The sequence below is a fragment of the Bacillus rossius genome (assembly GCF_032445375.1).
Source record: "Bacillus rossius redtenbacheri isolate Brsri chromosome 4 unlocalized genomic scaffold, Brsri_v3 Brsri_v3_scf4_1, whole genome shotgun sequence".
Classification (NCBI taxonomy): Eukaryota; Metazoa; Arthropoda; class Insecta; order Phasmatodea; family Bacillidae; genus Bacillus; species Bacillus rossius.
Genome location: NW_026962010.1, coordinates 20,598,729 through 20,615,900, shown reverse-complemented (window position 1 = coordinate 20,615,900; position 17,172 = coordinate 20,598,729). Strand labels below are relative to the sequence as shown.

The 17,172-nt window shown below is 34.7% G+C and overlaps 1 protein-coding gene across 1 annotated transcript in view; it reads left to right on the top strand.

Moving 5' to 3' along the window:
• Window positions 1–17,172, top strand: part of LOC134541685 (enhancer of mRNA-decapping protein 3) — a 48,605-nt gene that overhangs the window by 6,067 nt on the left and 25,366 nt on the right. Inside the window, exons 3-5 of the mRNA XM_063385301.1 lie at window positions 1,625–1,833; window positions 3,434–3,582; window positions 4,465–4,633. Coding sequence (XP_063241371.1) covers window positions 1,625–1,833; window positions 3,434–3,582; window positions 4,465–4,633 — 527 coding nt within the window. The remainder of the gene's footprint in view (window positions 1–1,624; window positions 1,834–3,433; window positions 3,583–4,464; window positions 4,634–17,172) is intronic.

Below are 17,172 nucleotides of genomic sequence, written 5' to 3'. Positions count from 1 at the left end.
TTTGGATTTCTTTTTACCAATATTTTTGTTTATCGTTCGAGTCCATTGAATTTTATCATGTTCGATCACATCTTTTACTTTTTTTCTGAAGTAGGAAAATTGAGTATAGTATTGACTGTTGTTTTTTTCTTTTATAGAGTTTATGGAAATTTTTCTCTCTTCTTCTTCTTCTTCTTCCCAATTTTAATGTTTGCTTTAATTCATAAGAAAACCAATAAAGATTTTTGAGGCTTTCTTTTTTGGAAGAAGTAATAAAAAGTTTGATTTTTTCACATAAACAGGTATTAAGTTGTTCAACAAGAATATTGATGTCAAAAGTAGGCCTACTGTAAAACTCAGAAAACTCATGATTATTTAGCGAAATGTATAAACCAAGAAAGTCACCATTTCTGTAATTGTGAAATACAGATGATAATTTATTGTAGCCATTGACATAATCTATTAAGATATTGATGTTCAGAGCAGGATGGTATATGTCTTTTTTAATAAGAATATCAGTTGCCGGGGAAACTGTACATTGCGGTAAATTAGTGAAACATAAGTCGAGCAGATTAATGTGAGTTAGGGTATTATTAGTCTGTCTTCGACTCACACTGTAAATAAAGTTAAGCAGATACTGACTCTTATTTCTGATATACAAGTTTAGTATACAAGAGGTTGTATTATTTTACCAGTCATCCAAAGTCATCAAGGCAGGAACCAATTTGTTCTTCTAAGATTTCAAGGCAAGAAAGGTAAAGATTAGGCAATGTATCATGGGGTAGGTAAACATTGCCAAGAGTCAAGAATTTTGTTGGAGTTAATTTGATTTTTACCCACACGTCTTCAATATCTGGATAGTCTAACTTAGTTGTTGGTTGGACTGAAATAAATTTACTTTTGTTAGAAGCAATTAATACACAGTAGAATTCATCATAACAAAATATAATCATTTGGCTATTTTTCCACGTAGTCGCCACTTACAGGGATGCATTTGTCGTACTCTGAAATGTATTTCAAGAAGTTCTTCACCGCTGTTAAGCCTCTTCTGAAATACTTGTCCCACATACCCAGTCATAGTACCATACAGCACGTTCTTCCGTTTGTGACTGCATATCCAGCACACTTCTTTCTGCCACACTGGTTTGCATTGCTGTTTATATCTATTCTTCGGCATTCTGTGCATGCACCATTTCTCTGCTCTCACTCCTGCCGTCGCTAATTAAGTAAAGATTGTCTTTTGTTGTGCCATTGTTTTTTCTCACTTCAATGTACAGCTTATCTGTGTTGAGGGGGGGGGGGGGGGATGACAACCCTTATTTTCTGAACGTCCTTAGTGTTTTAATCATAGCATATTAGTGTAAATTGAATAAATAATTTAAACTATCTACTAAGTTTTTCCATGATCGCTTGGATTTGAATTAAATTTAACTATGTGTTATTTTTTAAATTTTAATCCTAACCTTTAGCAGGAGAGATATGTTATGTAATGTTATGCAGTGTTGATTCATAAAATGTAAGATATAATAACTACAGTTTTAACTCACATTCTAGATTGTTGTGGTCATCTCGTAAATATCTCGCCACTTGAACTACCGATGATCGCTACAAAGCTGTAGCCTGTAACTCCGTACGTGTGCTGCAGTGCGAGCAACATAACCAGCCTGGACATCATCCACACAGCGGAGGACGCGGCCGAGTGCAAAGGCCAGACGGCGAGCGTGGTGGCGATCACGAAGCCGGCGGTGAAGCGGCCGGGCCGCTCCATCAGCGAGAGCCACGCCCCGAGCAAGGGCCAGCAGAGGGAGTCCCCGCGCAAGGGGGGTGACCTGGAGGCGGGCAGCAGAGCAGCAGGTATTCAATAGTTCGTTATAAATCTCGAGTCTCCGTGAGTTCTTCACATATAGCTTGAAATCTTGACACAACGTTGCATTCAAATACGTGTGTCATTTTATATACCTATTTCACACATGTGACACGTAAAAAGATAGATAAAATGCATATAAATGAATGTTTGTGTGTTCATCTTCTGTTTTGTAAAGGTAAAGATATAAATAGGACAATATAGACATATAGAGATAGATATATATATAGGGAGTTATACAGATATATAGAGTTATATGGAGAGCTATGGATATGTATAGAGATAGAGTGCTACATATATATATATATATGGATAGCGTTACATGCGCTACATGACAGGTGGTGGACATAGAGAAATGATACACAATTATTGTTTGTATGACTATGACCTATGATTTTCTGTTTACCCATGGTGATTGGTTGAATGGTTTGAAAGTTGATGTGCTGCAGCGCCATCTAGCGGCGAGTTAAAAAAAATGGATATTATAAAAACCTTCTTCATGAAAAAATACTTCTATGTGCTAACTTTCCTAGCGATCAGTCAAACGGTTTCAGAGTTTATCGTAATCATACATACCAACATCCAATATATATATATATATATAGAGAGAGAGAGAGAGAGAAAGAGATTTTTTTTTTTTGCATTTATAGAGAAATATAGTGAGATTTATGGAGGGACATACATGGAGAGAGATGCTTTTTATGTACCTACTTCAAACATATTATAAAAAAAATTGAAAGAGGCATAGCAACGCATGCTGTCATTAGCTGGTATTGAATAATTTGGTTAATTAATCGTTATCAGTACACACAGCTAGTGGGACTTGTTCACAAAACATTAAATTAAAGAGTGTAAATGTATGAAGGCATGAATATTTATTGAGAAGTTTCAATTTGTTTTCGGCAACATAGTTCATACATGCTTTTTACATGTAACAAATAATATGTGATTGTAAATCAAACTTATAATTTTATTGGTTTAAGAAAATGCAGTACCAGGTTTTGTATTTTCTTGTGATTTACATTTATACAGTTCCATGCTTATTTCTCTCTCTTCCATCTCACTGTATTTTCCATCATTTTTTGTGGACTCAATGAAGTGTTAAAAAAATGTTTTCCTGTTTGTTTTAATTCTAATAAATAAATATTCCTATTCATAAATAATTAAATATTAAATTAAAAATTTAATTCAGCTAAAAGAAATAGATTTCGCAGTAGCCTTGTTGGAACCTTGGCTATAGCGTATAAGTAGTAGTTTGCAGCCCTTGCTAGCCTTTATAGTCATCAGCTTAATACTTGAGTGTCCACTCTCTTACTGTGCTGACTACAACCAATATTCAGTAGTATTGTCGCGAAACATGAAGTATGCCGTCAGTAAAGTCTAACTGAACAATATAAAAAAGCAATTTCTGTGGGATATTAATTATTTTACATATTCATGAATGTACACGTTGTATACTTGAATGCTTCACTAATTTAATATTTAAAACAGAACATGTTTATTTAATGTATTCATTCATAACACTGAGCAGAAAAAGTGTTTCTTTACTTTATCAAAACAATGTCGTAATGATTATGTTCTCTTTTTCAGTTTCTGAAGCTATGAGGACACCAAGCAAGAAAGATAGAAATCGACAGAAATTGAATGAAAGAGATGAAGCGTGCTTCGGAACACCTATAGACAATATTCCACATCAAGATTTTGATTTTGAAAAGAATCTCGCATTATTCAATAAACAAGTAAGCAATAAATAATTTTATGTTTTTCTGGTGCTCTTGATATTTTTGTTGTACAGTATGTCAAATATCTGTGAGCCTGAAAGCTGCAAGAAAACACAGTGTTTCACGTTATGCATTACATGGTACTAAATTGAATTTGTTACACCCTTTCTCTGCCAACTCAACCAGGTGTAGTCCATAAATCGACAGTTGTACGCTGCTCTCTTGTGGCGCCTGTGCTCACAGATATGAAGCCAGTGTTGCTGATTTAAACCACAATGGTTTAAAACATGGTTTTGTTTATACTAAGTGGTTTTTATAAAAACAATTATTTTTTTAGGTAATGAATTTTAAAAAGAATGTCTTAATTTTTTTTATGAAAAGTCTAAATCCACTCTAATAAAAACAAAAGTTTGGTCATTAATGTTTCTTGTGATTTACAGGAACCAAAATTATATACTAATCAAGATCTTATAGTATAAATTATCTGAATAAATTGTAACTCATACCCAGTTAAATACTCCTCTAAAATTAACCCTATATTCCTGTTCTGTGGAAAATCTCCAGCTGTACCATTAATACCTTATTCTGTGGTAAATACCCATTCTGTGGAGAAATACCCTTTCTGTGGATAAGTCCCAATCGGATGTGCAGGTTTGCTGAACTTCAGTTCTTTGATGTTATGTATATCTTTTCTGGTTCAACATGAGTGGCAGAAAGCGGAATGTTGTAGGACTTTCATTTGAACATAGTGATAACCAAAATAACTTAACGTAATAAAAAAAAAGGTTTAAACCTAATAGAAACCAAGTTGTTTGGTTTTTTGTTTAGACCTGGTTTTTTTTCCAACCCTGTCTGTTTAGTACGCAGTGAGTTATGTAGTTTAATAACTTTTTTCCCCAGGCCGTGTACGACGAGATAAATGCCTCTCAGAGGCCGGATGTGGTGCGCCACACAGATGCTTCACGGAGGCAGCAGAAGTTTCGACATGATGAGAACGTTATTTCCAGTATCCCAGCTGCCTGTAGACAGGTCATCGTTCCAGAGCCTGACGTCAAAGAATATGTTACTGGTAAGTATCTATAATTGGTCCGGGAGCAGTCATGCTTAAAATATTTTGCAAACAGGTAATTTTTCGTACCAGTGCCAATATCTACCGTATTGGTCCGAAAATAGGCCGACCTCGAAAATAGGCCGACCCCTTCTACAGCACACTCAAAATCAGGGAAAAATAAATTTTAACTAACTAAAATGATTATCAGCAACATATTGCCACAGTAACACTTCTACTAAGTTAGTATTTATTGAACTGACAAAATGTGTTATTCTTACTTACGAAAATATATAAATATATATAAGCGTGTTTCCGTTTATCTTCACATTCTTTTGTAGTGGTGCCGACATTTTATACGGCAATGGCTACATTTTCTAAGTTCATAGAAATTGTGACGTAAAAACATTTACCGGTACGTTTAATTTTGACGTAAAAAACCCAAAATAGTTTTATGTAAAACGTGTATGAATCAACCATAAAACAGCCAATATTGCAAATAGGTAGAGCCACGATTATATGGTAATGCGCGATAAAACGAAATAACACCGAAAACCGCTTGAAAACACGAAATAAAACGAAATTGTGTGAAATCCGCGATATGTCACGAAAGTTCGTCTATCCTGATTATTTACGTTTTTTTTTTTTCCATTCTGTAAGGACAATTCACTACCTTCAGCACAATCAAATATTTCTTACAGTAACTAGCAGCCATATATATTATATGCGACGGTGATTCATTATAGATTTTAAAATGAAGTCTCGGAATTAACGTAATATTTTCTTTAAACGGTAATCTTGTGTACCATAATAATTTAAGATGTTGATAACTATGATACAATGGCCGCCGTTCACTTTCTGTAAATACAAAAATAACAAACGTCCAAAATATGTTTTTCTAAGGTTGCGTTTTTAATCATTAAAATATTACACACTAAAGCGCATTGCTTTTACTGTTAATTTAAAATAAAGTACGTAGGCTACGAAAATAAAATTAACCCTGCTTAACGTAACGATTGTAAATAATAAATAGTACATGTTTATGTCGGTATTAATTTTCACGTACGTATGTTGGTATTCGGTATCCGTTTGTATTCTCATCTATTCTCCAGTGTTTTGATCTTTCCAGCACGGCAAGTTTTTGCGTATTGAGAGGTTAAATTCTTCCTATGTGATTAAATTTTTTTTTGATAATGCCTAAAACTAAGGTTTCTGCCAATGACCGATCGAAAGAATTTTCCAGTGAAGGATTTTATATCAGTGATAAAATTTTAATGTGCAAATTCTGTAACTGCAGGCTAGACTAGGAGAGACGCGATACGCTTGTGAAACATGTCGCGAGTGAGAAACATAAGCGTTCGAGGCAAAACTCATCTGTTAAACGACATCCTTGTCTAAGAGTCTTTAATGCCATTAATTTTCGGTTCAACCCAAGAAATGTGAGTAGGGTTAGCATAGAAGATGCAAACCTACAGAAGTCTCTGCATAACTTGCCTTCTGTTTCCCATCTTCCCATTGATACATTCATACATGGCTATGTTGCTTTCAAAAAAATAATTGAGGATGAACTTACATTGACAGAAACAAGCCAAATTGATGTTGCAAAGGTACTTTGCTCCCTTAAAGGGGACTAAAGTGAATTTGCTCAAGCCAGTTTAAGGGCAATCTGGTTCCCAACATCAAATGTTGATGCAAAACGTTCATTTTCCAGGTACTCACTGGTAGTTAGTGACAGAAGACAACGTCTCACTCCAGAAAATGCAGAAAATTTAACTATGATAGCATTTCAATAAAACCGTCTTAATAGTAACTTTGGAAGTGCTTAATTGTGTAATTTTGTAGTGTATGTGATTGTAATTAAGTCGTGAAATTTTTGTAGTTATTTAAAAGTTTGAATTTATGAATTTGCAAATGAACTTAATTATCTATGAATTTGCAAATGAACTTAATTATCTATGAATTTGCAAATGAACTTAATTGTAATTAGATCATGAGGTTTTAGTGTTTATTAATATTTGTTTTAATAAATTTTCATGTCGTACAGAAAAGCAAGAAAATTTTGCCGTGGGTATTTTGAGCAAAAAAAATAAAACCATATAACACCGAAATCTTTATTTCTTTACACCAAAATTTGTCTTAAAATAACACCACAAAATCTTCACTCTACAAATAGGTTTTATTGTTCTTGTTACTGTTGGTATGTACGTACCGGTATTTGTTTATTTGTGTTGCAAGCGCAACTACAAGTTGCCAACACTGGTGCCATTTGGATTTTCCTTTGTTAGAAGAGTAAATAAAGCATTCTACGGTAAATAATCTTACGGCAAAATTGCTGTTTTTACTAATTGTTTACTGTAAATACCACATTTTACAAGTAAATAAAATTACCGCAGCCTGTTGAATACAGTTCAAAAATAACCAGACCGAGCTTTTAAAAGCTGTGTGCTACAAGTGACCACATCTGTGTACTTAACTTAAAATATGATAATACGTTATTGGGCTTAAGTGTGTTTACTAAATTTCTAAGTTGGAAAAATTACTACCGTATTGGTCCGAATATAAGGCGACCATTTTTACATAAACGAGAGATGCAAAAATTGGAAGTCGCCTTATTTTCGCACCCAAGACGTCAGAACCGCAAACATTAGTTCCAAGCTGAAAGCTACAGTAGAAACATTGTTTAACAAAACGTTCACGATTTTTTATATTAACTAAAACTTTGTTACCTCACACGGTAAAAACAATAAATCCACCTAATATTGCAGTAATTTACAATTGTTTGAAGTTGAAAATTAAAATATTTGTTCTTGAGTAAAAACGTGAATGTTGAAGCATCTCAAAATGGCAACCTTTTATTTCACAATTCATATTTGTACTTTGTGTACAATCGCGTGTTAACATTTACGGTAATTTATCTTCAGATTTTTAACTGAAATATTTGTACTAAAATATCACAGTTATTTTCAGAACGATTGTTTACGTTTACAAACATTTCGGATGTAATGTATGGAAATTCACGGCTGCCAACTGTCTTTCCACAATATTTCTTTGTTGTAAAACGAACATTGCCGAACACGCTCGAAGACGCCATATTAACAGGAATTTGGTACGTTGCTTCAAAAGCTATTTTAATAATCCACTCTTTATTTATGTAAAAACCTTTCATAATTATAATAGATTATTCTTTCAAATTCATAGAACAGACTCTCTCTGTCAGAGAGTAATATGGACAAATATACGCGGTCACGTAACCGAAGTTATTCATGGCCGTATGCTTCATCATGTCAGCTAGCCACTTGTTTTGTTCCGGCAAGATGCATTATTTGTTTGCTTTTTTTACGTTAAACACACTACTAAATAGTAATACACCTTGTTCTGTGGTAATACGTAGCTTAAGTCAAACGGAAAGTTAAATGCTGTATTTTAAGAGTGATTAATAGCCATTGTAAAAATTTTAAATTCGTAGATACAGTAAACTGTGAAAAATCAACAATCACACATGGGTGGAACGGCGGGGAACGAGCTCTAGACAAATAAACAGCTCTGAAGATGACAATTATGCAGCTTCATTAGAGTAAACACGAAAAAATTTCTAGTGTAATATTTAAAAGTGTAAATATTTTCTAATTGTTTTCTTTTGACTTTTAGGGTAGGCCATTCAAACTTATTTTAAATAAGTAAAGTGATAAATATAAATTAATTGTTATACATAAATGCAAAAACGATTTATCAACACAAAATGTATGTCTAATGAATTTTCACATTAATTTCTACCAAAAATTATTTTTACATTTGTTTGGCCTCCTGAAACTGCAGGTCGCCTTATATTCGGGGTCGCCTTATATTCGGGCCAATACGGTAATTCCACATAAGTACGGTGTAATTTTAGGTCAATGAATTGTATAGCTGATAACATTTTTATGCCATCCCATAAGTGATTCTCCTTGAAATGTACGTATTTAATTACCTATACTATTTTGGCTAGTGCCCCATTATAGGCCGACTCTAGATTTCAAGGTTGACAAAACTGGCAAAAAAGGTCGGCCTATTTTCGGACCAATACGCAATACGGTATGTCAAAACAGTAATATACTAAAAAAAAACCTCATTATTAGGGACAAGATTTTATGGTTTTATTTTTAGGTCACTTTCGTTATTAAAACAGGTGAATTCAGAGTTTTTGTTTTTATACATTATTATTATTATTCATAAAAATAGGTATTACTTAACAAATATGACAATAAAATTTTTCTTAATACTTATTTCACCAAGTTAGTCTCATTTTGACTGACGCGTAATGCATTTGTACAGTAAAATAATTTGTAAATAGCAGTCTAGAACATAACTACTCAGAAAAATTAAAATACCGTATTCACTCGCATATTGGTTGCCATCGCATATAGGTCGCACCCATAATTTGAGGTCTTGAATTTGGTATTTAAGATTCCCCCCATACAGGTCGCACCGGTAATTCATTACACATACACATTGCACCACAGTAAAAAAAATTTTTAAAAAGGGCCGCAAATTGATGGAAATTTACCGTCAATAGCGCGTCGTGCGCGGAGAAAGGTCATTGTACTCGATCAGCTGTTGTTACGGCGCGGTGTAGCCGCCGGCTGGCTCTCTCTGTTCTTTGAGTTGCGCATGCGCAGTATAACTCACTCAACGCTCTGCCCAGACTCGTGACCTTCCATCAGCAGCCAGCCAATAAATGCGAGCTTAGCGGAAAAAAATATAAGCTCCACCTCCCATGTACTAGTTTTGTCCGGTTCTAATACCAGTTTATTGGTATACGCACCAGTTTTCTCACTGCCGTGACATGTTCAAGTTTACGTTCATCTTGATGTCTTGATACCAATAATTAATTAATTACGATCCCCAGAAATAAATTGTTAGTTTAAAAAATACGCGTCAACTGTACAATACTTCCGAAATTAGAAAATACGTATAAAACAGTTACCAAGACTCCGCTCATTTTATCTTGTGAAGTTTGTCTCGTACCAGTATTTCGGCTAAGTTGTGACATAAATACAGTATCAGAACTTCACAATCGGCCACGTTTATACATTCGTGAGTTTAGGTTTTTTCCTCGTGCATTTTAGATTGTCTCCTGCTATAATTACTCGGACTTTTACACGCCTAGGCTTAAATTATTACATGTTTGCAAACAAAAGCAACTTTTCATGTTATAAAATATGTATATTTTGCGATTTAAAATGTTCATTGCCGACTATAAACGTTATGTTTTTCACAATGTTTTTAGGCTTACTAGCTAATCTTATCTACTCTTAAAGTACCCACAGTATTTTCTGGTTGTTTATGGTTGTTACGTGATGTAAATAGCGGGATGGATTCGATTTTTAAGATATAATTCGCGTGAAAGTATTGTATTGGAATAAATGGGAACTAAACGGGACCTGAAGAATATAGTGCAAATAACGGGAAAACGTAAATAACGGTAACGTAAATAAGGGGTTTCACTGTATGTGTACATTGTAAATAAATTTGCCTATACCTATATAAACTTCTTTTTCGCATTTTAAAGCAAAATATTGCCAAAAAAATTCCTCAAATATTTTAAAAAATTTTTCTTCACATATAGGTCGCACTTCATTTTTTTCCCATCAAATCTGGTAAAATTGCCGCGACCTATGTGCGAGTAAATACGGTAAATCAGTAAATGTTTGGGTGTTTCTAAAATTTTCCAACATGAGTAATATGTAATTACTAATAAGACATGCAAGATGAAATAACATAAAATAATTTTTTTTAAATTTCATTTAGTTAGTAAATTTTTTTTACAAAATTCATGTTAAATAATTTCATTCAATGAATTGACCATAGCAAAAGATAAAATTTTTGTGGTTTGTTAAATTACAGATAGGTTTTCTGCTTTCAGTCCATTTTATTGCTAAATGGTGTATTAACTTGCATTTTGGTGTTCTATGTTCCATTGACACGCTTTGCGGTGTTATTTCTGCTTTATTGCAATGCACCATATACTTGTCCCAAGCACACGTGTCGCGGGTTGAAATTTTGCAGGGTTGTTGAAATCAAATTTAGGGACTTTACTGACGGGACTCTGGGCTGGCTGCTCTGTTCACTCGTCAGCGCAAGTGGCGTGACCATGTAATTGGGGCACGGGGCCGGCGCGGCGCGCTGCGGGCTTGCAGAATTTTGTTTGTTTGTTTGGCCGCGCGCTGGCGCAGCCACGGGCCGCAGTTACTGGGGCGCGCTGTCGTAACAAGCCGCGCGGTGTGGCCTGCACATTGGGGTAGAGGGGGGGTAGTCTTCCCAGATGTTCTAGTTAGTTGTTTAGTAAATTTGACTTCAATAACGAGCTTTTGTTATGGTAGGCGCGGCAGGGCGCGCGAATTTAAGCGCAAGTGAGTGATGACTCGGGGCTCACTCAGGCGGAGGCTATGCGTCTCACCTGTGGTCACGAGTTGTTAGTTCGTTCGTGATGTAGGAATTCAGGCTCACTCAGGCGGAGGCTATGCGTCTCACCTGTGGTCACGAGTTGTTAGTTCGTTCGTGATGTAGGAATTCAAGCTTTCGGGCGGAAGCTATGGTCGACGCCAGAGGCCACGAGTCGTTTAATTTAAGTTAGGTCATAATGTAGTCGTCAAGCTTTCGGGCGGAGGCTATGGCCCTCGTCAGGGGTCACGCGTCATAGTTTTTAAAATGTAATGTTCGTTCGGGATTTCAAGGGCAGGAGAGGCCCCTACGTTATTTTTTTAAAGTAATCGATCAAGAAAGGCTTTTCGGAAAATGTGAGTATGGACTTATCTTTGTTTTAATTTTAAGTATTAATTATGATTTGAGGTATTCGGAAGGACTAGGGAAGTGTTTAGTGAAGTTCTCTCATTCTCTCTCTTGTAAGGTCGTTCAATCGTTAAGGAAGTAAAGAGATTATTGTTTTAAATTGTAATCCCGCTATTTAAATGTTCTTTAAAATGATGTTGAGTATTTGACTTTAAGAATAAAATAATTTTAATTAAGTATTATGTTATTTTGCAAAATCTCCTTAGTTCAGCTCTCACCAGACATCCTGTACGGGATGACGAACCTATGATCCTAGGTACAGTAAAGTATTTTATGAAGTTAAGACTAGTTGATGCCAAGCGAGTTGTTTCTATGTAAAGAGCTACGATTCTCGCCCCCCCCCCTCTGAAGGTGGATCGTGACAGAAATGGCGGTGGCACCGGCTAGGTGCACGTGACAGAAATGGTAGAGTTCGCCGGATAGGTTCTATTTCTGGAGAGAGAGAGAGGTAGATTTTTATGTTTATTATTAAGTTAGTTTCAGCTTCTGATAGCAGGTTATTAAGAGTTTACTTGAGGAGAGGATTACGGAATTTTAGTCTATAGTGGAGGAAGTCTTTGAGATTTTTTTTTTGACGTAACAGATGTTTATTTGAGGATACTTGTAAGGATAAAGTTTATAGTGATAAGTTGTTTTAAGTCGTTGAATTTATTGTAGATTTATATCGGGGATTATTACGTGAGGAGAATACGTTATAAGTTAAATGCTTATTAGAGATAATGCAAGTGGTTTAATTTAATTGAAGTTCATTTTAAGATTGTAGGTTAAGAGAATTATAATTTAAAATAAAGTTTTTTGTCGTAAATAGGAATTATTTTCAAGAGAAGTTTGTTTTGTTTTCGTGCGCGTAGGAGACGAGACGTACGAATTAAATCAGTCGAGGGAAGGATAAACGTTAGAAAGGAATTAAAGAGAAAACGAGAGTTTATGTAAAAGAGAGTTATAGAATTTATAGTGATGTTTTGTTTTAATTAGAAAAATGTTGAGAGTTGTTTCAGAACGACACGTCAGTGGACGTGGCAGAATGAACACGTGACGGGGAGGTGCTGAGACCTAGCGGAGAACGGAGGAACCGCAAGCGAGGGTTGGCGCACCTGATGGAATTCGGTGACGTCACGAGCACGTACAGAGACGTGGACGGCCGTGACCTTGTTTTGATCAGCTGTACGGTAACTTAGCGATAAGAAAATAGACTATTGGTTAAATAAATTTAAATTTAAGTGTGTTTTAGAAGAAGAGGAACTTTCAGTATGTAAGTAATTTAATTTAAGAAGTGTATGATGTATAGGCTAGAAGTGTTTCGTTGTAAGTTGTTTATGTTTTTGTTAGTTAAATTCTACCTCGGTTTTAAAAATATTTTTTTGGGATTTGTAAACATTATTAAGGAGGTACACTATAAAATCGATAAGCATTGAGAAAACTGGGAAGGCTAGATTTTGTGTGTAGAGGGAATTTACTCCAAAAGAACAGAGAGACAAAATTAATGTTTTCATTAGGGCGAGGGACCCTAAGGTGAGGCGTTGTGTCCCTGGGAAGAAAGGGAATTGTAGCGCAGACCATAGGAGATGGGCTGACTACGGAATTAAGGGTCAGGAGAATCCTGAGAGTTGTGAGTAGTTTGGGGCAGGAGTTCCCCATGGTAGTACCGAAGTGGCTATCCTGTATGGGATAGGGTACCATTTCAATGAAGTTTGTTGGTGGGGTTAGAGCCCCCTGTGTAGTGGGCGTATAGCAGATAGGCACTACAGTGAATTTGGTTATTTTGTGAGGTAAATTCCCTGGAGGTTAAGTAAGATTGGATTCAGTTAGGAAGGAGGGAAATGAGAAACATTGCTGTAGAGAGTTAGTGTACTTGCCTAATGTGAAATTGAATTTTAATAAATTAATTAATGAGAAAGTTTTTTCTGGTCAAATAATAATGGAAGGGAATTAATTAATTTTTTTGAGTAAGGTGTTTTAAGTAATGAAATAAAATAAGGTGAAGTAATTTGAATAATTGGGGAGGAATTTCTTTAAGAGTTTAGATAATTGTTTTTGAATTTATTGAGATATTCAGCCAGTGGAGTTTGAGTATGAGAGATACAGTGAGATTTCAAGGAAATTGGTTGTTTATTAATTAGGACGAATGAGATTTTATGATTTAGAGTCAGTAAGCATAGTTAAATTTACGACATAATATTTGTTGACAGTTTACAGTTATTAAGGAGAAAACAGAGTAATCTATTTATTTTTATTTTAATGGTTTGAAGATAAGATTATGAATTTTTTTTGGAAGTTTCTTTGGCATGTTGGAATAATTTTTTTTGATTTTTAGAATTTACAGAGAAAATTTAATTGATTTACATTAGTTTGGAAGTATGGAGGTTTAGTGTTCGATTAGCCCTAACTTGATGGTCGGATCCCAAAAGAATGCCGTAAAACCGATAGCCAATTGAGAGGAATGCGGTAGGCGCTTGTGTAGAGAGGGGTTGTGGGAAAACTCCTTGGGACTGATGGCAGATCAGGGGCCCTAAATAGTGTGTGATGCTGTAAAACCAGTGCAGAGAAAGCCTGGTATGCTTAAATTTTTGGGCACAGGTTATGTAAACCTGGGGTTCCATGGGATTTAGTCATGTTAGCTGCTGTGAGACATTAAGATTTCCAGGCTCCATAGTAAATTCAATGTAAATTTTTGTTTTCTTAAAATAATAAATTTGTTTTTAATTTTTTTGAGATATTTGATTTGTAACAGTGAATACAGACCCCGAGGAATAAGAGTTGTCATGCTGTGAGAGGAGAAGGTGGTAGGCCTAAAAGGGTACAGGCACCACAGAGGTTATGTGCATTGCATAATTTAAATATAAGGAAACTTGAGAATTTGAAATTTTGTTGTTGGGTTGGACACCCATAAGAAGAGTATAGGCAGAATTTTTATTGTTATGAGATGTCTAATTTAATTGAAAAGAAGAAAGTTTAAAGATGCAAGGTAACATTATTATTGTAATAATTGAAAGAGATTAAGAGGTAGAGAGAAATAGGCAGTTTTTGTTTGTAAGTACTAAAGTTTACATATAGAAATTTAGTAACTAAGAATGAATAATAAGTTAAGTCTAGTGTAAAAGTTTTTTTTAAGTTTGTTAAGTTAAGAGTCACAAGTAAATTTTTTTTTAGAGAGAATGTCTTTGATAGGAAGTATTAGAAACTTATGGGAATTTTAGGGTAACATAAATAATGTAGGTAATGAATAATAAATAGATGGTAGGTCTTAAGTTAGGATTAACATTTGAAGCAGAATTTAATTAAGAAGAAGGAAAATAAATAGGCCTAATGAAAAGAACAAAAAAGGATTTTATGGTAAAGCATTTTTTTTAAGTAATAAACAATGAATAATAATGTTGTTTCAGGGTAATGTGTACTAATAATACAATTTTTTTTTTAGGACCAAAGAACAGGAATTATGTAATTTAAATTAACATGTATTTTTGAAACTGTTACAGATTCCTTAAGATGAGCTGAGCAGCAGTCCAGTTTACAAGATGACAAGAGTTCGAGAGACAAGATACAAGATCACTGAAACAAGAGCCAAGACTGAAGATTCAAGAGAAGAGAAAGCTGGCAGCCATGGACTTACAAGTGGAGATTAATAAGGTCATGTAAAGTTTTATTTTTTTTTATGGAAGACAGTAACTGGAGTTTTTTTTGTTATAAACATTATTTACAGAACTTTTTAGGTTATAGTAATGTAATGGAACTAGTGAGTTGTGGTAGCTGTCAAAAAGAACTAATACCTTAAGTTTAATTTTTAAAGTTAATTTTCTTAATTTACAGAGGGATTAGTAGTTTTTTTTTAAAACCTTATTTAGGTTGGAATTTAAATACAATAGCTTATTATAAATGTGTACGAACAGTTCAAGTTCACAGTACTGATAGGTAGGTCAGATGATCTTATTGATTTTGATGATTTGTTGTTTTGAGTTGATTTTTAAGTGTTGTGAATTAGACAATGAAATAGTTCTGAAAACTTAAATTATTTCAAGCTAAGAAATAGTAAAGTTAATTGTAACTCAAAGGACACCAGAATTTAATTTTTTTTTGAATTAGTAATGTTTGAAAATTTTATACTTTACAAGAAAGGTTATAAACAAACAGATCGGATGGAACAAGGATGCAGTAAATCACAATTTCATTTAGAATTATTGATTAGCTTTTGAGGTTATGAAGTAAAAGTAATTATAGTTTAAAAGTTTGAATAAAAAAAAATGTTTTTTTTTTAATTTGTTTGAAATAGAAAGTTTAAAAGTTAATTAGTCATGATCTAGGTGGGTGATGGGGTGGGAATTGGCCACTCTTTTTCCCTATAACCTCCCTAACATGGCCTTCTATTACAACTAACAGAAATAAAGAAGAAGAAAAATGAAGAATTATTAGTTAGAATGTTTCTTTCATGAAGATACCTGATGAACTTTTACTGTTTGGAAGAATAGAAGCAAGGTTAGTCAGATATTTTTACTCAGAAGAAGAAGAAGATAAAGCAGTTTTATGACTCGACAAGCCAGAGATTGGTGTTTCCCCTCTGCGCTCCTATTGACTACGTTGTTTACTCTCATGGGATAGCTGGTTCGGCACCATGGAGAGAGATTGGTGGGCATTGTGGTTGCCCCCAGAAGAAAAGAAGAGTAGAAGAGGTTATGGGTGGGTCATGTGAACTGACCTTCAACCCAGTTACTTCGTGGGGACTATTTGCTGTATAGAGAAGATCAAGACTCAAGAGTTAGGGAAAATCATTGGAGGTCATGTTTCCCTTCCTTAAGTTTTTCCTATCAAATTATTTGCCTGATTAGATTATGCTAAGGGTGGGATACTTTATGTTAGCAGTTGAATTAATTAATGTTATTTTTTTGTGTGTTTGCATCCTTGCCCATCGATTGCAGTTTAGTAGTTAGTTTTGTATTTGTCAGGCGTGATGGTAATGCCTGTTGATGATGTTTCAGAATTGTAATCTGTTCGTGATGAGGATGGCACAACTCCGAAGCAGATGTGGGGAGAAGTTGTGAGCTGCCCTGGAAGCCAGTCCAGTAGCTGTTGGAGTTGAGTGGTGTTTGCTGATGGCCAGCCCAGGGAGCTACTCTTCTCGACAACACTGACTTCGAGGAGTTGCACCAACCTTCACGAGATAAGAGTTTAATTAATTGAAACACTGTAAGGACACTTAATTTTTTTTGAAGAACGAAAGAAGTATGGTAATAAACGGAAACTGAAAAAAAAAATAATAATAATTATCAAGAATTTGCACATTGTTTAACGAATACTGAGAAACTAAGAACAGTAATTTAATTTGTAAAGAGAGCTTCACTAACAGAACAATTTTTTTAGAATTGAGAACTCGAGCCTCTGAAGGTTCCTGTGAGAACAAACCAGATAAAAGTTTTACATTTAATTTTATGAATACTTGTTGTTTTAAAATAAATCTTATGCAGAATCTAGATGTATGTTCAGACAGCAAGGAACTAAGAAAATTATTATTTTTGTGAAATGAGGAATTTATAGTTATGGTTTAATGGAAAAAGACAATTTGTAATTTTGAGGTAGCTCGATGGGGCTCGAGCTCTGTGAGGGGAGGGTTATGTCGCGGGTTGAAATTTTGCAGGGTTGTTGAAATCAAATTTAGGGACTTTACTGACGGGACTCTGGGCTGGCTGCTCTGTTCACTCGTCAGCGCAAGTGGCGTGACCATGTAATTGGGGCACGGGGCC